Consider the following 22,771-nt stretch of genomic DNA (forward strand, 5'->3'; position numbering starts at 1 on the left):
AGCATTAGCAGAAAGTACTTATTGACCAATGAGCATTAGCAGAAAGTACTTATTGACCAATGAGCATTAGCAGAAAGTACTTATTGACCAATGAGCATTAGCAGAAAGTACTTAGTGACCAATGAGCATTAGCAGAAAGTACTTAGTGACCAATGAGCATTAGCAGAAAGTACTTATTGACCAATGAGCATTAGCAGAAAGTACATAGTGACCAATAAGCATTAGCAGAAAGTACTTATTGACCAATGAGCATTAGCAGAAAGTACATAGTGACCAATGAGCATTAGCAGAAAGTACTTATTGACCAATGAGCATTAGTAGAAAGTACTTATTGACCAATGAGCATTAGTAGAAAGTACTTATTGACCAATGAGCATTAGCAGAAAGTACATAGTGACCAATGAGCATTAGTAGAAAGTACTTATTGACCAATGAGCATTAGCAGAAAGTACTTATTGACCAATGAGCATTAGTAGAAAGTACTTATTGAACAATGAGCATTAGCAGAAAGTACTTATTGACCAATGAGCATTAGTAGAAAGTACTTATTGACCAATGAGCATTAGCAGAAAGTACATAGTGACCAATGAGCATTAGAAGAAAGTACTTATTGACCAATGAGCATTAGCAGAAAGTACTTAGTGACCAATGAGCATTAGCAGAAAGTACTTAGTGACCAATGAGCATTAGTAGAAAGTACTTATTGACCAATGAGCATTAGCAGAAAGTACATAGTGACCAATGAGCATTAGCAGAAAGTACTTAGTGACCAATGAGCATTAGCAGAAAGTACATAGTGACCAATGAGCATTAGCAGAAAGTACTTATTGACCAATGAGCATTAGCAGAAAATACTTATTGACCAATGAGCATTAGCGGAAAGTACTTAGTGACCAATGAGCATTAGCGGAAAGTACTTAGTGACCATTGAGCATTAGCGGAAAGTACTTAGTGACCAATGAGCATTAGCAGAAAGTACTTAGTGACCAATGAGCATTAGCAGAAAGTACTTATTGACCATTGAGCATTAGCGGAAAGTACTTAGTGACCAATGAGCATTAGCAGAAAGTACTTAGTGACCAATGAGCATTAGTAGAAAGTACTTATTGACCAATGAGCATTAGTAGAAAATACTTATTGACCAATGAGCATTAGTAGAAAGTACTTATTGACCAATGAGCATTAGTAGAAAGTACTTATTGACCAATGAGCATTAGCAGAAAGTACTTATTGACCAATGAGCATTAGCAAGTGAGTAGGGTCCAGGAAGTTTGTTCTTTACATTTAGGCAAAAGCAGCCAATGGTGCTACTTCTTGATCCTAATAAGTCACCATTTGTAAAATGATATGCACCCTGCCTGTGGAGAAATATCTGTGCACACTCATGCAAGGGAGATTGAAAAACTCTTCACTGTATAAATGTAATTAAGGCAAAATCTACAAGTTACAAAATGGATATAACAAACAAATACTTAGTGTGTGATTAGAATTTCCTTCTAGGTAAGATCTATAATCAGTGACCTTAGGCAGTGAGAGGAATGTGTAATTACTTATGTATTATAATTACCTTATAAGGTCACAAATTATAGATTTTTCTTGGAAGAAATTTCTTCTCAGACCCTGAGTGCGCATCTGGTTGTTTAAGTGCTTCATAATTTTTACCCTTTTGACACCAACATTAGTTTTAGAATATAGTTATACAACTTATCTTAGCCAATGGCAATGTTTTCAATATTCGCTAAATTATTATGTAACGTGTTTTTTATTAAATTAATTCTCGTATGTAACTAAAGTAATAAAATACAGTTATGCAAACACTGTCGTATTTTATTATTGCGCATTATTGATTGTAATTTTCTTTTATATGATGCTCTGAAAACTATTGGAATGATTGTAACAAGTACTATTTGGGATAAATAAATTACTTGTATGAGTGATTAGAATGTAGATTGCGTTGGTCATATACCTAGACAATTTATTCATTTATCTCAGTACAAGTTATTTGTTTTAGACATTTCTGAAGAAACTGGCCATAAACACCCTGGTGAAAAATATGCAAATTTCAGCAATTTTACTGCAAAGAGTTGGCGCTTCAGCATCTTCTATAAATTTCTGTAAAACCGTTGAATAAGAGACCTCAGGAAATGCATCATTAGACAGACAAGACTTAGCTACCTTAAAATGTGCTCTGATTAAATAATGAGGTGCAGCAATATAATAAAACATAAGAGTGGCGCAGGAATAACAAACTGCAATGCGGGATTTTATACAAACGTCAACATTTCTGCATTTAAAGGGAAATTAAGTCAAAATTAATGTTTCATGATTTAGACAGAACCTACATCTAGAAAAAAATTCCTTATAATTACCTTCAAATTTACTTTACTTTCTTGGTTTCCTTTGTAAACATTTTGCCCCTTTCCATGAGAGCATACTGAGGTAGGCTCCAAAGTGTGCACGTGTCTTGAGTGCTATATCTATAACATTGTTGTTACATACATGGCTACCACATAGTGATCCAGACACGTGCTTACTTCTGCATCTGCTTGTGTATGTCTCATAGGGCTCCATGTACTAAGCCGTCAATTCATCCGTCATTGTAGACGCGGATAAACTCGCCGTTACTCGCCGCGGGCGAAATGGTGTCCGCTGTCACTATGTACTAATAATCCCCCAATAAATAGACAAGTCTAGCCCGCCGCGAGCAGTGGCGGATTATTGATAAATTTGACGCCTCGCTCGCCGCGACTAAGCTGATGTACTTAACTTTCAGTTGAATTGTCTGGCCAATTATTAACACGTGACATGCAAGGTGTCACGAACATCATAGTAGTCGCGGGAATAGAATTTTGCTCCTATAAAAGTTCAACTTATCTAAACAACTTTATTATTGTTCAAAATATTTTGAAGAGTGATAACAGAGCGTTATTTTTGTAATATTTATTTACAATTTGGATATGGCTTCATCTGGATCTGATAATATATAAATATTAATATAAAAATAATTAAAAAGATTGACAACTATACAATACAAATTTAAAATATAGATTACTCTTTAATTACAGTCGACAAATTGGGCGCAATTTATGTACATGGAAATGAGAGACAAATTAGACGCCAGTTATGCTGGCGTCTAGATTGACTTTCCTATTGTTTTGTACCTTGCCCTCCACGGTGGCGAGGCAAAAATAACGAGGTGGGAGCGGACATTGTAGCGAGCTGACAAATAGATTTTTTAGTACATTCGTTTTTGGCGAGTTGGTGGTCAAATGTGTCTAATTACAGTGAAAAATGGAGAGGTAGCGAGGTTTGGCGGATAAGTACGCTCTCAATTTTAAAGATGCGAGTTTGAACATAGTTGACGACTTTGTACATATCAGTTTGCGAGTTTTGACGCGAGATTTGTTGCGGGTAGCTCACTGACTGCTTAGTACATGGAGCCCATAGAAAGGAGCAAAATACCAACAAACGAGAAGGTACATTTGACAGCAGAAAAAAATTGGAGATTTTTTTTTTTTTTTTAAATCTTACACTTTAGTTGAATCAAAAAACTTTAATAAAAAATGTTTATGTCATTTTAATGGCCACAGTCTTTATGGATATGTGTAAAACACTTACTATAAATATGAGGGAGAGGTGTGGATAAAATACGTTTCAGCATATGGGTAGTTCTAGGGGTGCACAAAGAGTATGGAGGGTGAACTCATGTTCTCTCTATACCTACCTTAATTATTTATACCCCTGTACTCCCTCCCTCACTTCCCTTCCTATAGACAGAGCAGAAGAACAAAAACTTTCTGTATGTAAATTCGGGACAGCCAGTACCTGAGGTTTGGGGGTGATACAGTAACACACTAGGATCCACAAGACCCAGTACCTCCTCTGGTTCATTATCACAATAAACATCTGCTAGGCCATATATCTGTTTGTGGTTCCTATACTTTAAGTCAGCCCATAACACACCTGATATTGCTAAATAAAGAAAGAGGATTAATATAATTTCTACTCCCATTATGCAAATATGTGTTATGTGCCTGATTAGCTGAGGAGATACATCTGTAGCATGCACACACTGACGTGCTGCGTGACGAGGATTTATTGTTTTGAGTAAGAGTCTGTACTCGGTGCAAAACGCGTAAGTTGTTCAGTAGATTACTGCCATGTGCTCTATTCTTTACAAAGACAGTAATAAAAATGTTTTAACCTATTGCCTCATTGTGGTCAGTTTTTATTAAACAGTGAGTAGGAACTATAACCTCACTTATAGTTGACTGCTACAAAACAACACAAACATCTATATCAATTAGGAGCTCTATTACTGTACTGTACCTTTAAAATAAAGACTGAAGCGTGATAAACTTTGCTATTACCTGAGGAGACTTTCCACTTCCCGCGGTTTGCCTGGGTAAAGTCAACAGCACCCCATTAAAAAGCTGGTTTGTCTCCTGATTATCTTTGGTGATATCTGCATTTTCATGGAGTCCAAATACCTCTGGGTGCGTAATAATAGGTAAGCTTCGTATATACTCAACAAAAGACTAAAAGAGAAGCATTTTTGGTTATTGAAAGAAGAATGATTAATTTAAGCAGTAATGGAAATAGAACAAATGTACAATAGCAGGATATACAAGTCAATATCCTCATGTTTTACCGAATAGATCAAGACCTATGCTGGGAATAAGACTGCTCAACTTCACGCATATAAATTATGTTATAGTTCCCTGAAGAGAAGGTACTTTGTGCTCCTTGATAGAAAATATTGGCTTTTGCTGTCTACCATCTGTGGTGTGTGACAAAATAGACTAATAATTTATGCGGTAGGTATATTCTGCAGCTGATTATATTTATGTTTGTACCTGGTAGGTTCCATATGGAGGAACATAGTAAACGTCTCCTGATGATAGTCTGTATTTCTCTTGCTGTATATCCTTATTATAGAATATAGACAGCAGGGACAGGAGAAGCCGCCTGTCTTTGTCATCTGTCACTCGGCCACCGTAGTTACATTCACCTGAAATATAACCGTATTACAATATTGTGAAATGATCCATACCGCACAATAGGGATACGTGAAAATGTTTTTTAAAGGGACATTCTACTAAAATAATAAAATGCTAGAATTTCTGAATGTATTTTTATTAATCTTAAGGTTCATCAACTAAAAAACATTCTGAGCCATTACTGAGCAGGACACAGTATTGGCAGATACATACAAATGCTTTTTTAAAGGGACAGAATACACCAATTTTCATATAACTGCATGTAATAGACACTACTGTAAAAAAACATAAATTATGCTTACCAGATAATTTCCTTTCCATCTGTATGAGGAGAGTCCACGGCTTCATTCCTTACTTGTGGGAATACAGAACCTGGCCACCAGGAGGAGGCCAAGACACCCCAGCCAAAGGCTTAAATACCTCCCCCACTCCCCTCATCCCCCAGTCATTCTGCCGAGGGAACAAGGAACAGTAGGAGAAATATCAGGGTATAAAAGGTGCCAGAAGAACAAAAACAAATTTAGGTCCGTGCAATGGAGAAAACGGGCGGGGGCCTTGGACTCATACCAAGAAGAAAAGGAAATTGTCTGGTAAGCATAATTTATGTTTTCCATCTTAATATGAGGAGAGTCCACAGCTTTATTGCTTACTTGTGGGAAACATATACTCAAGTTCTAGAGGACACTGAATGAAAATGGGAGGGTAAAAAAGAAAAAGAAGGCAGACCCTATTCTGAGGGCACCACAGCCTCCAAAACCTTTCTCCCAAAAGCTGCTTCAGCTGAAGCAAAAACGTCAAATTTGTAAAACAAATCTGCTCCATAGAGGCCTCATTCTTGAAGGCCCAAGAAGAAGCCACAGCTCTAGTTGAATGAGCCGTAATCCTCTGAGGAGGTTTATGTCCCGCTGTCTCATATGCTAAGTGGATAATGCTCCTCAACCGAAAAGATAGGGAAGTGGAAGAAGCCTTCTGCCCTCTGCGCTTCCCAGAATAACCAACAAACAATGCCGAAGTCTGTCTAAAATCTTTCATAGCCTGAAGATAGAATTTCAAAGCCCGAACCACATCCAAATTATAAAGTAATCGTTCCTTCGAAGAAGAAAGATTAGGACACAAGGAAGGAACCACGATCTCCTGATTGATGTTGCGATCAGACACAACCTTAGGGAGAAAACCCAACCCAGTGCGAAGAACAGACTTATCAGCATGAAAAACTAGGAAAGGAGGCTCACATTACAAGGCGGCCATCTCAGAGACTTTGCATGCCGAAGCAATAGCCAATAGAAAAAGAACCTTCCAAGACAGTAATTTAATGTCAACCAAATGCATGGGCTCAAACACAGCCCTCTGCAAAACCTTAAGACCCAAATTTAAACTCCAAGGAGGAGCGGAATGTCTAAACACATGCCTGATTCTAGACAGAGCCTGAACAAAAGACTGAATATCAGGAAGCTCAGCGAGCCTCTTGTGTAATAACACCGATAGAGCCGAAATCTGTCCCTTTAAGGAACTGGCAGCAAGTCCCTTCTCCAAAAAGTCTTGGAGAAAGGAAAGAATTCTGGATACCCTGACCTTATGCCAGGGGAATCCACATTCTTCACACCAAAATAAGTAGGTCCTCCACACCTTATGGTAGATGCGACGGGTGACCGGCTTTCTAGCTTGAATGAGAGTATCAATCACTCTTTCAGAAAAACCTCTCTTGGCTAGGACTAAGCGTTCAATCTCCAGGCAGTCAGCCTCAGAGAATCTAGATTTTGATGAACAAAAGGATCCTGTTCCAACAGATCCCTGCGACAGGGTAACCTCCATGGAGGAGATGATGACATCCCCACCAGATCCGCAAATCACATCCTTTGCGGCCACGATGGAGCAATTAGAATAGTTGCGGCTTGCTCCTGCTTGATGCGGGCCACTACTCGAGGTAGAAGTGGCAACAGTGAAAAATGTAAACTAGGTTGAACCCCCAGGGCACTGCTAAGGCATCTATCACCTCTGCCTGGGGATCCCTGGACTGCGACCCATATCTGGGTAGCTTGGTATTGAGTCTGGACGCCATGAGATCTATCTCCGGCATCCCCCATCTGTTGCAAATCTCCGGAAACACCTCAGTATGGAGAGACCATTCGCCAGATGAAACGATTGTCTGCTGAGAAAGTCCACTTCCCAGTTGTCCACACCCGGAATGTGGATCACTGACAGCGAACAGTTGTGGGCCTCCGCCCATTCCAGAATCCGAGATACCTCCTTCATGGCTAGGGAGCTTCTCGTTCCCCCAAGATGGTTGATGTAAGCCACCGAGGTAATGTTGTCCGATTGGAATCTGATAAACTGGGATGAACCCAGAAAAGGCCAAGCCTTTAGAGCGTTGAAGATCGCACAAAGTTCCAGAATGTTGATCAGGAAAAGAGATTCCTCTTGAGTCCACCGGCCCTGTGCCTTCCTGGCACCCCAAACCTTTCCCCATCCTGATAGACTTGCGTCCGTAGTCACAATCTTCCAGGATGGTCTAAAGAAGGATGTCCCCTGGGACAGGCGATCTGGACAGAGTCACCAAGAGAGCGATATTCTTGATTGGCTGTCCAGAGAAATCTGTTGGTATAGATCTGAGTGATCACCGTTCCATTGCCTCAGCATGCATGAATGCATGCACAAATGGAATGATATCTATGCTGGACACCATGAGCCCAATCACCTCCATACACCAGGCCATAGATGCCCTTAAGGAGGTCTGGAGGACAAGACAACTGGAAGCAATTTTGCAACATCTCTGGTCTGTAATAAATATCTTCATGGATACAGAATCTATTATCATGCCCAGGAATTCCACTCTGGTACTGGGAACCAGAGAACTGTTTCCTAAGTTTATCTTCCATCCATGAGATTGAAGAAGAAGAAGAGCTCTCGAATGGTCTACTGCCAGCCGGCATGACGGAGTTTGGACCAGAATGTTGTCCAAATAAGGCACTACTGTAATATCTCTGAATCTCGCCACCGCGAGCAGAGCTCCCAGAACCTTTGTAAAGACTCTTGGAGCAGTAGCCAGACCAAAGGGAAGAGCTACAAACTGGAAGTGCTGATACAGAAAAGCAAATCTTAAGAACTTGAAGTGATCCTTGTGTATTGGCACATGAAGGTAAGCATCCTTCAAATCTATTGTGGTCATGAACTGTCCCTCTTGAACTAAGGGCAGAATAGACCTTATCATCTCCATCTTGAACGATGGCACCAACAGAAACTTGTTTAAGCACTTAAGGTCTAGAATCGGGCGAAACGTACCCTCCTTCTTTGGGACCACAAAAAGGTTTGAGTAGTATCCCAGACCTCTCTGTGCTAGAGGTACTGGTACAATGACTCCTAGGGAGGAGAGATCCCTCACGCACCATAGAAAGGCATCTAATTTTTCTGGTCTTGAAGACAAGTTTGATAAGAAGAATCTGCCCATGGGTGGATGAGATCTGAAACCTATACTGTTACCCTGGGCAATGACCTCCAGAACCCAAAGGTCTTGCACGTCTCCCAGCCAAGTCTCCACAAAGAGAGAAAGTCTGCCCCCAGTGACAGATCGGGGGCCACCCCTTCATGACGATTTTGTCTTGGCGGGCTTCTTATTCTGCTTGGATTTATTCCAAGATTGAGATGGTTTCCAAGTTCCCTTGGACTGATCAGGCTTCGCAGAGGGCAGCTGGCGTTGTGACTTATCCGAACGAAAGGGACGAAAATTAGGACCCTGTCCTTTAGCTTTATTCTTCTTATCCTGCGGTAAAAAGGCATGCTTGCCCCCAGTGACAGTGGATATGATAGAGTCCAGTCCTGGATCAAAAAGAACCTTCCCCTTAAATGGAAGGGAAAGTAATATAGATTTTGAAGTCATGTCAGCAGAACAAGACTTCAACCATAGAGCCCTACAGGCTAGAACAGAAAAGCCTGATGTCTTGGCATTGAAGCGGATAATCTGCATATTTGCATCACAAATAAACAAAGTAGCTACGCTCAAGGCCTTAATTATTTCCTGAATTTCATAGAGGGGAGTTTCCACCTCGATCATCTCCGACAGAAAGTCACACCAATAGGTAACAGCTCCAGCCACCGCAGCAACCGCCGCTGCAGGCTGAAACAAAAATCCTGTGTGCTGAAATTGTTTTCTTAACAGAGTTTCTAGCTTCTTATCCATGGGCTCCTTAAACGACAAACTATCCTCCAGCAAGATAGTGGTGTGTTTAGCAAGCGTGGAAATAGCTCCATCCACATTAGTGACAGATCCCCACAACTCTAATTGGGAGTCAGGAACCAAGAACAATTTCTTTAAAAAAAAGGGAAAAAGAGGATCCAAGACTTTCTCATTCATTCTTAATAATATTTGGAACTGGGAAAGTTTGTGGCACCACCCTGTCCTCATAAACCTTATCAAGCTTAGGAATAGAAGGTTCCTTGAGTAATTTAGGTTCCGGAACCTCTAGACAACACTTCCTTTAACAGAAAGCGTAAGTGCTCTATCCTAAATCTAAAGTCTGGTTCCTCCGCAGCCGGAGGCTTAGAGGCCGCCGATTCCGACCCAGAAAGAGCCTCCTCTGAAGTATCAGAGGTGTCTTCATCAGCGGATAATCTAGTATCAGATAAATCCAACAAGTTGGTAGATGACCCCTGGGAAGGATAGCAGTATTTAACCTTTCCCTTGCGCATAGCAGGGCGAGGTAAAGCACTAAAGGCCGCAGACACTTCCGTTTGCAACTGTTCAGAAATGTCTGGAGGTAAGAGGGATCCTCCCGAAGGAGGATTAGTAGTAAAATGGGGAGCTGCATGTATAATAGCAGATGATTGCAGGGAACTCATCTCGCGGGACAGAGACCCCTCAGAGGTGGACCGCTCAGTAGTACTAAACATCTAGTTATTTTTGGATATAACTACTTTATCAAGGCATGTGGAACATAATTAAGCAGGCAGATATACCGTAGCCTACTCACAATAAAAACAGGTATTAAATTTGGGTAAAGAGGGAGTACCCTCTAATGCATCAGAGTCCTCCATAGCTTGCGCTACTAAATAAAAAAATAAATGGCACCTTTATACCCCCAATGGCCGGGGCACTCACCACCTCCTATGACCCAGGCCCCACAGAGAAACCACTTTGTCTCCTGTAAACCGCACAGTCAGGAAAGAGGAAGTTAATGAGGCCACACCCGGTCACATGGAGTGCCATGAATGACCGCCCCTGCTGCAGGAAAAAAAGTGCGCCAAACTGACAGGCTGCGCAGTTATCCAAAACTAAAGTAAATACCTGAATGTTCCCACATCTGCCAGAGCCTCATCTCACACGTCGCAGCATAAAACATAATAAAGCAAATCATGTATAAATCCCCCCCCCCCCCCCGTTCAATAATCCCCTTCCGGAGATATTAACCCTTGATTCCATACAGATAAAGGAGTCACACTGTGACCCTGTCTTACGTTATCATATGAAATAAAATTAAACGATCTTACCGGAATCATCGCCGTGGAACAGACACACAGCCTCTCAAGTTTGACAGTCTTGTAGCATCGCACCTGAAATGGACTTGAGTGATAGAAGCAGGTAGTGAAACTCATCAACACTGATTGTTTTGGAGTTGTTAATTCGAGTCTGGATGGTTTCGCAGAAAGACTCTCCCTGCATCTCTAGACCCTAACCTTTGTCAATGCTCTCACTGAGAGGCTAACAAGACTACTTAAAACTCCAGTCCCATAGCGAAGAGTATTACCCCCCATAAGAGACTACTCTGAATCTTCCAACACTCTGCCATCCTCCTGTGACAAAAGGCAAAGAATGACTGGGGGATGAGGGGAGTGGGGGAGGTATTTAAGCCTTTGGCTGGGGTGTCTTTGCCTCCTCCTGGTGGCCAAGTTCTGTATTCCCACGTAAGGAGTGAAGCTGTGGACTCTCCTCATATTAAGATGGAAAAGAATATGCACAGATACTGATCTAAAAATCCAATATAAAACCTTTGAAAAAAACAACAACTTTCTAATGTACTTTTACTATCAAATTGCCTTCGTTTTCTGTTACCTTTGGTTGAAAAGCAGGGACGTAAGCTCATGAGCACTATATAGCAGCAGTTTTGTAAGAATGTTACCATTTACAAGAGCATTAGATGGCAGCGCTATTTCCTGCCATATAGAGCTCCAGACACCTACCTAGGTATCTCTTCAACAAAGAATACCATGGAAACAAAGCAAATTTGATAATAGAAGTAAATGGGAAACTTTTTTAAAATTGTATGTTTTGTCTAAATCACAAAATGTTTTTTTGGGGGTTTCTATTCCTTTAAAGGGCCATAATACCCAAATGTTTAAACACTTGAAAGTGATGCAGCATAGCTGTAAAAAGCTGACTAGAAAATATCTCCTGAACATCTCTATGTAAAAAAGAAAGATATTTTACCTCAAAAGTTCCTCAGTAGCCACCTCCCATTGTAAAGGATTTCTAAGCAGCATATTAGTATGATGCTGATTGGCTGCTGTTCATTTCTTCATTTTTTTTTTACCTGCAGCTGAGCAACAGCTGAGTATAACTTTTTACACAGAACTTACTCTGCTGAGCTGAGGAAATTGTGAGGTAAAATATCTTCCTTTTTTACATAGAGATGCTCAGGTGATATTTTCCTGTCAGCTTTTTACAGTTATGCTGCATCAGTTTCAAGTGATTTAGCATATGAGTATTATGTCCCTTTAATAAGTGCTATTTGAGATAAATTACTTGTATGAATGATTACAGTAGACTATGTTGGCCTTGTATATGGGCAATTTACGCAGATATCTCAGCACAAATATGTTTTTTGTAGACATTTCTGAAGAAACCGGCCATAAACACCATTGTAAATAATATGTCAATTTCAGCAATTTTACTACATAGAGTTGAATATTTAGCACATTCCATGTTGCTGGTACATACGGTAAACAAAACATGTTATATGAATTACTAGCACAAGAAGGGGGTTAACGCACTGTCCTATGTGTTACTGACATTTTGGCTGCTTAAAGGGACAGTAAAGTCAAAATGTAACTTTCATGATTCGGATGGAGCAGGCAATTTTAAACAACTTTCCAATTTATGTCTTTTATCAAATTTGCTTTTCTATCAGCTAGATTACAAGTTTGTGCGTTCGTCTTTTAACGCTGAAAATATGGTATTTTTAGCATTAAAACAGCACTGCAGCCATTACAAGTCGGTATAGGTGCAAGCCTTTTAGCCTGTAACGTAACGTCAGTACCGCACTCGTAAAAATGACTTTTTTTTCATGGGATTCCCATAGTGCCGGTATTATGAGTTTTGCGGTGAGGCTAAAAAGCGAGTGTTACAGCCTAAAACGACAAGATCCGTAACGCCATCTAAAGTCAGTAGTTATGAGTTATACGCTACAAAGCTGTAACATAAAACTCATAACTAAAGTGTTAAAAAGTACACTAACACCCATAAACAACCTATTAACCCCTAAACCGAGGCCCTCCCGCATCGCAAACACTATAATCAATTTATTAACCCCAATCTGCTGCTCCCGATATTGCCGCCACTCTAAAAAAATATTAACCCCTATTCCTAACCGCAAGCCCCCCACAACGAAATATACTAAACTAAACTATTAACCCCTAAACCGAAAGCCCCCCACATCGCAATAAACTAAATTAAACTAGTAACCCCTAAACCTAACGCCCCCCTAACTTTATATTAAAATTACAATTTCCCTATCTTAAATTAAATTAAAATTTACCTGTCAAATTAAAAAAACTAAGTTTAAACTAACAATTAAATTAAACTAATATAATTATTAAACTAAAATTAAACTAACTACCAATTAAATTAAACTAAAATACACATTAAAAAAAATCCTTTCACTACTCTAAAAATGACAAACGGCTAGATTACGAGTTTTGCGTTAGAGGCTAACGAGCAGTTTTTCCTCAACGCTCACTTACCTACAGCGCTGGTATTACGAGTTTTCTGAAACCCGTTGTTAAAAGACAAGAAGTGAGCGTTGAGCAAAATTTTGCTCCAAATCTCACTCCAATACCCGCGCTGCTTAAGTCAGCGGTGAGCTGGTGTAACATGCTTGTGCACGATTTCCCCATAGGAATCAACGGGGAGAGCCGGCAGAAAAAAAGTCTAACACCTGCAAAAAAGCAGAGTAAAACTCCTTAACGCAGCCCCATTGATTCCTATGGGGAAATACATTTTATGTCTACACCTAACACCCTAGCATGAACCCCGAGTCTAAACACCCCAAATCTTACACTTATTAACCCCTAATCTGCCGCACCCGACATCACCGACACCTACATTATACTTATGAACCCCTAATCTGCTGCCCCCAACATCGCCAAACCCTACATTATATTTATTAACCCCGACTCTGCCGCCCCCAATGTCGCCTCCACCTACCTACACTTATTAACCCCTGATCTGCCGCCCCCAACGTTGCCGCCACTATAATAAACATATTAACCCCTAAACTGCCGCACTCCCGCCTCACAAACATTAGTTAAATATTATTAACCTCTAATCTGCCGGCCCTAACATCGCCGCCACCGACCTACATTTATTAACCCCTAATCTGCCGCCTCCAACGTCGCCGCCACTATATTAAAGTTACTAACCCCTAAACCTAAGTCTAACCCTAAACCTTACACCCCCTAACTTAAATATAATTAAAAGAAATCTAAATAAATATTCCTATCATTAACTAAATTATTCCTATTTAAAACTAAATACTTACCTATAAAATAAACCCTAAGCTAGCTACAATATAACTAATAGTTACATTGTAGCTATTTTAGGATATATTTTTATTTTACAGGCAAGATTGTATTTATTTTAACTAGGTAGAATAGCTACTAAATAGTTATCAACTATTTAATAACTACCTAGCTAAAATAAATACAAAAGTACCTGTAAAATAAAACCTAACCTAAGTTACAATTACACCTAACACTACACTATCATTAAATTAATTCCCTAAATTAAATACAATTGAATAAAATTAGCTAAAGTACAAAAAAAACAAAACACTGAATTACAGAAAATAATAAACAAATTACAAGATTTCTAAACTAATTACACCTAATTTAATCCCCCTAACAAAATAAAAAAGCCCCCCCAAAATAAAAAAAGCCCTACCCTACACTAAATTACAAATAGCCCTTAAAAGGGCCTTTTGCTGGGCATTGCCCCAAAGTAATCAGCTCTTTTACCTGTAAAAAAAATTACAAATCCCCCCAACATTAAAACCCACCACCTACACAACCAACCCTACTCTAAAACCCACCCAATACCCCCATAAAAAAAACTTACACTAACCCCTTGAAGATCACCTTACCGGGAGAAGTCTTCATCCAACCGGGCCAAAGTCCTCAACGAAGCCGGGAGAAGTCTTCATCCAAGCCGGGCGAAGTGGTCCTCCAGACGGGCAGAAGTCTTCATCCAGAAGGCATCTTCTGTCTTCATCCATCCGGCGCGGAGCGGGTTCAGACATCCGACGCGGAGCATCCTCTTCATCCGACGGCTAACACTGAATGAAGGCTCCTTTAAATGACGTCATCAAAGATGGCGTCCCTTCAATTATGATTGGCTGACAGAATTCTATCAGCCAATCTGAATTAAGGTAGAAAAAATCCTATTGGCTGATGCAATCAGCCAATAAGATTGAGCTGGCATTCTATTGGCTGATTGGAACAAATCTTGTAATTTGTTTATTATTTTCTGTAATTTTGTGGGGGGGGGGGGGTTGTGCTTTAGCTAATTTTATTTAATTGTATTTAATTTAGGGAAATAATTTAATTATAGTGTAGTGTTATTATTATTATTATTATACTTTATTTATGAAGCGCCAACATATTCCGCAGCGCTGTCCATGGATACAATTCATTTAAATAAAACAATACAAGACTTGTAAGAGACAGGACAAAATTTACAAACACATACAGGAGGGATTGAGGGCCCTATTCCCGTGGGAACTTACAATCTAGTGTTAGGTGTTAGTGTAACTTAGGTTAGGTTTTATTTAAACAGGTCAATTTGTATTAATTTTAGCTAGGTAGTTATTTAATAGTTAATAACTATTTAATAACTATTGTACCTAGTTAAAATAAATACAAACTTGCCTGTAAAATAAAAATAAACCCTAAGCTAGATACAATGTAACTATTAGTTATATTGTAGCTAGCTTAGGGTTTATTTTATAGGTAAGTATTTAGTTTTAAATAGGAATAATTTAGTTAATGATAGTAATTTTTATTTAGATTTCTTTTAATTATATTTAAGTTAGGGGGTGTTACGGTTAGGGTTAGACTTCGATTTAGGGGTTAATAACTTTAGTATAGTGGTGGAGACGTTGGGGGCGGCAGATTAGGGGTTAATAAATGTAGGTAGGTGTTGGCGATGTTAGGTACGGCAGATTAGGGGTTAATAATATTTAACTAATGTTTGCGAGGCAGGAGTGTGGCGGTTTAGGGGTTAATATATTTATTATAGTGGCGGCGATGTCCGGTTCGGCAGATTAGGGGGTTACAAAAAATGTTTAAGTGTTTGCGATGCGGGAGGGCCTCGGTTTAGTGGTTAATAGGTAGTTTATGGCTGTTAGTGTACTTTTTAGCACTTTAGTTAAGAGTTTTATGCTACGGCATAGTGTAAAACTCTTAACTACTGACTTTAAAATGCGGTACCAGTCTTGACAGGAGAGGGTATACCACTCACTTTTTGGCAGACTTGTAATACCGGCGCTATGCAAGTCCCATTGAAAAAATAGGATACGCAATTTACGTAAGTGGATTTGCGGTATTTCCAAGTCTGGACAAAAAAGTGAGAGGTACACCTGTACCTGCAAGACTCGTAATACCAGCAGGCGTTAAAAAGCAGCGTTAGGACCTCTTAACGCTGCTTTTTAAGCCTAACGCACAACTCGTAATCTAGCCGAAAGTATCTAATTACAAAAAAAGACTAAATTACAAAAAAATAACAAACACTAAAGTACGAAAAATAACAAATGAAATTATCAAAAATAAAAAAGAATTACATCAAATCTAATAGCCCTATCAAAATAAAAAAAGCCCATCCAAAATAAAAAACCCTAGCCTACAATAAACTACCAATGGCCCTTAAAAGGGCCTTTTGTAGAGCATTACCCTAAGTTAAACCGCTCTTTTACCTGTAAAAAAAAAATACAAAGACCCCCCAACAGTAAAACCCACTACCCAACCACCCCCAAAATAAAAAAAACCTAACTCTAAAAAAAATCTAAGCTACCCATTGCCCTGAAAAGGGCATTAGGATGGGCATTGTCCTTAAAATGGCATTTTGCTCTTTTACATGCCTAAACCCTAAACTAAACATAAAACCCCCCAACAAACCCTTAAAAAAACCTAACACTAACCCCCAACGATGCACTTACAGTTTTTGAAGTCCCGCTTGAACGATCTTTATCCCGGCAGAGAAGTTATCATTCAGGCAGCCTCTTCAATCTTCATCCCGACTGGGGAGTCCTCATCCAAGCTGCGAGAAGTCTTCATCCAGACGGCTTCTTTAATCTTCATTCAGGCAGCATCTTCTATCTTGATCCCGGAGCTGATCCATCCTGAAGACATCCGGCGCGGAGCATCCTCTTCATACGGTCGCCATCGTACAACAGAATCTTTAATGCAAGGTACACGATCCAAGATGGCGTTCCTTGCATTCCTATTGGCTGAAAAATTTGAATCAGCTAATAGAATGAGAGCTGCTAAAATCCTATGCTGTTCAAATCAGCCAATAGGATTTAAGCAACACTAATTCAATTGGATGATGAATCAGCCAATAGAATGAGAGGTGATAAAATCCTATTGGCTGTTCAAATCATCCAACAGAATTAGAGCTGCTTAAATCCTATTGGCTGATTTGAACAGCCAATAGGATTTTAGCAGCTATCATTCTATTGGCTGATTCAAATCTTTTAGCCAATAGGAATGCAAAGGACTTTATTTTGAATCTCGTACCTTGCATTGAAGACTAGTATACAGCGGCGACCATATGAAGAGGATGCTCCGCGCTGAATGTTTTCAGGATGGACCCGCTCCGTGCCCACAGGATCAAGATAGAAGATGCCGCCTGAATGAAGATTGTCCACAGTAAAGGGATATGAGCACAGCTGTGTAGCGCAAAGGTGACGGAGTGTGACTGCTGTACTCCACATAAGCATAAGAAACCAGAAAGTCATGCATGATTAAGGGGTTAATGTCCCCGAAACGTCGCTGTTTATACATGATTCCTGAATAAAGACTTTGTTTTATAGCGCTGGTGACTTTCTGGTTTCTTATGAATGAAGATTGAAGAGGCCTCCTGGATGAAGACTTCTCGCCACTTGGATGAGGACTTCTCCGCCGGGATGAAGATTGAAGTGGCCGCCTGGATGAAGACTTCTCGATGCCTGGATGAGGATTTCTCCGCCGGGATGGAGATCATTCAAGCGGGACTTCAAAAACTGTAACTGGATCGTCTTGAGGTTAGTGTTAGTTTTTTTGGGTTGGTTTTATTATTAGATTAGGGTTTGGGCAGTAAGAGCGCTAAATGCCCATCCAAATGCCCTTTTCAGGGTAATTGGGTAGCTTAGGTTTTTTAAATAGTTTTTTTTATTTTGTGGGTTTGGGGGATAGGGGTTTGTAATGTTAGGTAATGGGTATTTGTATTTTTTTTTTAGAAAAAGAGCTGATATATTTAGGGCAATGCCCTACAAAAGACCCTTTTAAGGGCCATTGGTAGTTTATTCTAGATTAGGTTTTTATTTTGGGGTGGTTTTTTTAATCGATATTAGAATAGGAATAATTTTTATTATTTTTGATAATTTGTTTGTTATTTTATGTAATGTGTTTTTTAGGGGTGTTTGTTTTTCTTTTGTAGAAAAAGAGCTATTATCTTTAGGGCAATGCCCTACAAAAGGCCCTTTTAAGTGCCCTTGGTAGTTTGGGGGGATGGGGGTTTGTATACTGTTTGTTTGTTTGTTTGTTTGTTTGTTTATTGTAGCAAAAGAGCTGTTTAACTTAGGACAATGCCCTACAAAAGGGTATTAGAATAGTAATAATGTTTATTATTTTGGATTATTTCATTGTTTTTTTTTTGTAATGGTAGGTTTTTTTTATTTTTTGTAATGTTAGGTTTTAGTGTAAGGCAGGTTAGGTTTTATTTTACAGGTAAATTTGTATTTATTTTAACTAGGTAGTTAGTAAATAGTTAATAACTATTTACTAACTAGTCTACCTAGATAAAATAAATACAAACTTACCTATGAAATAAAAATAAAGCCTAAGCTAACTACAATATCACTTTTAGTTATATTGTAGCTAGCTTAGGTTTTATTTCACAGGTAAGTAGTTTTAAATAGGTATTATTTAGTTAACAATTGTAAATTTAATTTAGATCTATTTTAATTATGTTAAAGTTAGGGGGTGTTAGGGTTAGGGGTAGGGGCTAATAGTTTAATTTAGGTTGTGATCTGGGGGGTGGGTGGTTAAGGGGTTAATAGGTTTATTTAGTTAATAATTATAAGTTTAATTTATCTCTATTTTAATTATGTTAAAGTTAGGGAGTGTTAAGGTTACGTTAGGGTTAGAGGTTAATAGTTTAATTTAGGTTGTTGCGATGTGGGGGGCTGGCGGTTTAGGGGTTAATAGGTTTATTTAGTGGTAGTGATGTGGGATGCCAGAGGTTTAGGGGTTAATAGCTTTATTTAGTTGTGGCGATTTTGGGAAGCGGAGGAATAGGGGTTAATAGATTTATTATAGTGTGGGCCATGTTGGGGTGCGGCGGAATAGGGGTTAATAACTTTAGTATAGTGGCAGCGATATCGGGAGCGGCAGATTAGGGGTTAATACTTTTATTTAGGTGGCAGTGATATCGGGAGCAGCAGATTAGGGGTTAATAACTGTAGGCAGGCGTCGGCGATGTCAGGGGCAGCAGATTAGGGGTGTTTAGACTTAGGGTTTATGTTAGGGTGTTAGGTTTAAACTGTATTTACTTTTCCCCCATAGACAACAATGGGACTGCGTTACGGAGCTTTTCTTTCCGCGATCGCAGGTGTTAGGTTTTTTTCTGACTCGCTCTCCCCATTGATGTCTATGGGGAAAGCGTGCACAAGCATGTAAACTCAGCCCTTGTTTTTGGTGCAGTATGGAGCTTAAAAACCCCATATCGCCCGCACAAGCCTGATTTAAAACATGTAATGGCAGCGCTATAGGGGATTAAATAACGCCACTTTTGTTGCATTCGTTAATTTCCCTATAGCGCTCAAAACTCGCAATCTAGGCGTATATCTTTTATTGAAGGGTAAAACTAGGTAGGCTTATAAGAGCTCAGGAGTGTGCACGTGTCTTTAGTACTCTATGGCAGCAGTGTTTTGTAATATTGTATAACAAAGCTACAAATAATGTTTACTCTTCAATAAAAGATACAAAGAGAATGAAGCAAATTTGATAACAGAAATAAATTGGAGCAGGGGAAACACAGAGCTGGAACAGGCGAGTCCTGTCCTGTGATGCTAATGCAGACTGTGTTTAAGCCATTTTTTGTCTGTGTTGCATCTAAAATTTAATTTTAGAGTGTATTATTTTTATTTGAAGAATGAATGTTAATTTGCTGAAAAATATATATATATTTTTATGTGGGGCACATCACAGTCAACCAATAAAGCAGTGAGAGGTGTTCACAATCAGTCCTTAAAGGGACAGTCAATTCAGAATTAAACTTTCATGATTCAGATAGGGCATGTAATTTTAAACAAATTTCCAGTTTACTTTTATCATCAAATTTGCTTTGTTCTCTTGGTATTATTTGTTGAAAGCTAAACCTAGGTAGGCTCATATGCTAATTTCTAAACTCTTGAAGGCCGCCTCTTATCTCAGTGCATTTTGACAGTTTTCATAGCTCGACAGTGTTAGTTCATGTGTGCCATATATAACATTTTGCTCATTCCCATTGAGTTAGTTATTTATTTAGACAGCACTGATTGGCTAAAATGCAAGTCAATAGATAATAAATAAATAGCCCTGAGATAAGGGGCAGTCTGCAGAGGCTTAGCTACAAGGTAATGACAGAGGTAAGAAATGTATTAACATAACTGTGTTGGTTATGCAAAACTAGGGAATGGTTAATAAAGGGATTATTTATAAACATGTTCAAGTACACTGTCCCTTTAAAAGGGACACTAAAGTTAAAATTAAACTGTCATGATTCAGATAGAACATGTGATTTTAAGAGACTTTACAATTTTCTTCCATTATCAAATTGTGCTCAGTCTTTGTATATGCACACTTTCTGAGGCACCAGATACTACTGAGCATGTGTGTACGTATATGTGTCTGTGATTGGCTGATGGCTGTCACATGATGCAGTGAACTGGATAATAGAAGCAATCGTTTAAATCTTTACATAAACATCTCTCAAGGTAAAATGTGTGTTTCTAAAATTCTTTGAGAGACCTCGTTGTATATTTTTTATAAAAATAAAATAAATATTAGTGTCCTTTAAAGGGACATTAAACCCATAATTTTTCTTTTATGATTGAGATAGAGAATACAATTTTAAACAATATTCCAATTTACTTCTATTATATAATTTGCTTCATTCTTTTGATGTCTTTTATTGAAGAAATAGCAATGCACATGGGCGAACCAATCACACGAGGCATCTATGTGCAGCCACCAATCAGCAGCTACTGAGCCTACCTAGATATGCTTTTCAGCAAAGAATATCAAGAGAATGAAGTAAATTAGATAATAGAAGTAAACTAGAAAGTTGTTTAAAATTGCATGCTCGTTTTAAATCATGAAACAAAAAATTTGGGTTTCATGTCCCTTTAAAGTTACCTTATTCAACATACTTTTTTTTTTAAGGGGCATGAAACCCAACATTTTTGTTTCATTATTTAGGTAGAACATACAATTTTAAACAACTTTCCAGTTTACGTCTGTTATCAAATTTGCTTTATTCTCTTGGTATCCTTTGTTGAAGGAGCAGCAATGCACTACTGGTTTCTTTTTTTTTTTTATAACATCTTTTTTTTTTTATTAGAAAGATCTCCACAAGATATACAATAAACATAAGATCGCAAGACACCCATTATATATACATGTACATGCAGCAAACAATAACTAAAATTTTATGCCATTTGCAAAACCATCTTAATCTTGTTGGAGTTTCTTTGATATAATAAGACAAAAAAACGAAAAAAAGAAGGAAAGAAGAAGAAAGAAGGAAGAGAGAGAGAAAAAAAAAAAAAAAATTCCTTCCAAGACCCCCTCCCACCGTACCCGCGCCTAACACCCTTAACATCGTTGGCACTAAATTCCTACGCTAACCAGGAGGCCGGAAATTTATTCAGTAGGACTAATTCTGCAAAACTTATGGACAAGCGAAATGGATAAAGAATCTGTCTCTGCACCGGAAGAGAATAAGTTAATAATTGGAAGCCATCCAACAAGAAAGTCTTCAATCCTCTTCTCTGAAGCATCTTGAAGATGAAATGATTCAAAGATAATTTGTTCTTGTATTTCTTTTTGGACTGTTGATAAACTTGGAACTCTACTCGCCTTCCAATTCTTAAGGATAAGGTGGCGAACTGCAAGAATAATTGTATTAAATATACAAATCAAACGAGGGGAACTATTGTTAGCTGAGGGAAATAATAAAACTACATTTTGTAAGGTGATAGAGACATTTACACCATAGAGAGCACCAAGCCAGAAACAGATTTTAAGCCATAGTTGATTTAATTTGGGACACCACCAGAACATATGGAATAGATCCGCTCTAGACTTGGAGCACCGCGGACAGTTCCCCAAACTAGTAGGGAAAAACTTTTGAATTTTAGATGGATATAAATAATAATTATTCAGCAACTTCACGTGTGACTCTTTCCAGCTCATAGATAATCTACATTGATTCAGCATCTTAAAACTCAGGATAATCCTGTCATTATCAGTTCCCGGAATAGATGGGCACAACCACTTACTTATCCCATCCAAATACTTTTCACTTTGCTTTGAAAGCATGATGTCATACATCAAAGAGATGGATGTGTTTCCCGACTTAAACTTTTGAATTAAACTTTTAATATCCGACCACTCTATCATATTCCCAGCCTGCCAATTCTGACTATATGTATAATGTCGTATCTGAAAATAGGCATACATATCTGATCTAGGCAACGCATAAGTTTGAAATATATATTCCGATGTATGCACCTGACAGTCTTCATCCATCACTTGTTTTACATACAGTAAACCTTTATCTGCCCAAGATTTAAATATCTTTTGATGAATACCCGGGGTAAATTGCGGATTACCCTGGATGGGGAGAAAATCTGAAAAGGTAGAATCTATACCTAAACATCCACAGAACTTATACCATGCTATAACAATGTTTTTAAATGACATCATTCTACAGATATTAGACGGAAGTTGTTTCGGTTTACAATGTAAGATGGCTTTTAATGAAAAAGGACGTATATAGAACGCCTCTTCCTGTCCTACTGCAATGAGATTAGTTTCAGTGATCCAGTCTAAAGCAAACTTTACCATGGCCACGATATTATATAGCTTAATATTGGGCAGAGCCAGGCCCCCCATATTTTTCTTCTGCATAAGCTTAGCTAAAGCTATTCTCGGTTTTTTTTCTTTCCATATAAATTTGGAAAAATAGCTATAAAGCTTCTTTGTATCTAGATTAGATATGAAAATAGGTAAATTTTGCACCATATATAAGAGTCGTGGGAAGATAA

General features: G+C 38.6%; 1 protein-coding gene across 1 annotated transcript in view; it reads right to left on the bottom strand.

The window, feature by feature from the left end:
* The window catches only part of DNAH3 (dynein axonemal heavy chain 3), a 611,780-nt gene that overhangs the window by 9,700 nt on the left and 579,309 nt on the right, over positions 1–22,771 (bottom strand). Inside the window, exons 56-57 of the mRNA XM_053694256.1 lie at positions 4,857–5,011; positions 4,371–4,538 (exon numbers count right to left, since the gene is read on the bottom strand). Coding sequence (XP_053550231.1) covers positions 4,371–4,538; positions 4,857–5,011 — 323 coding nt within the window. The remainder of the gene's footprint in view (positions 1–4,370; positions 4,539–4,856; positions 5,012–22,771) is intronic.

Source organism: Bombina bombina, chromosome 11, assembly GCF_027579735.1.
Source record: "Bombina bombina isolate aBomBom1 chromosome 11, aBomBom1.pri, whole genome shotgun sequence".
Classification (NCBI taxonomy): domain Eukaryota; kingdom Metazoa; phylum Chordata; class Amphibia; order Anura; family Bombinatoridae; genus Bombina; species Bombina bombina.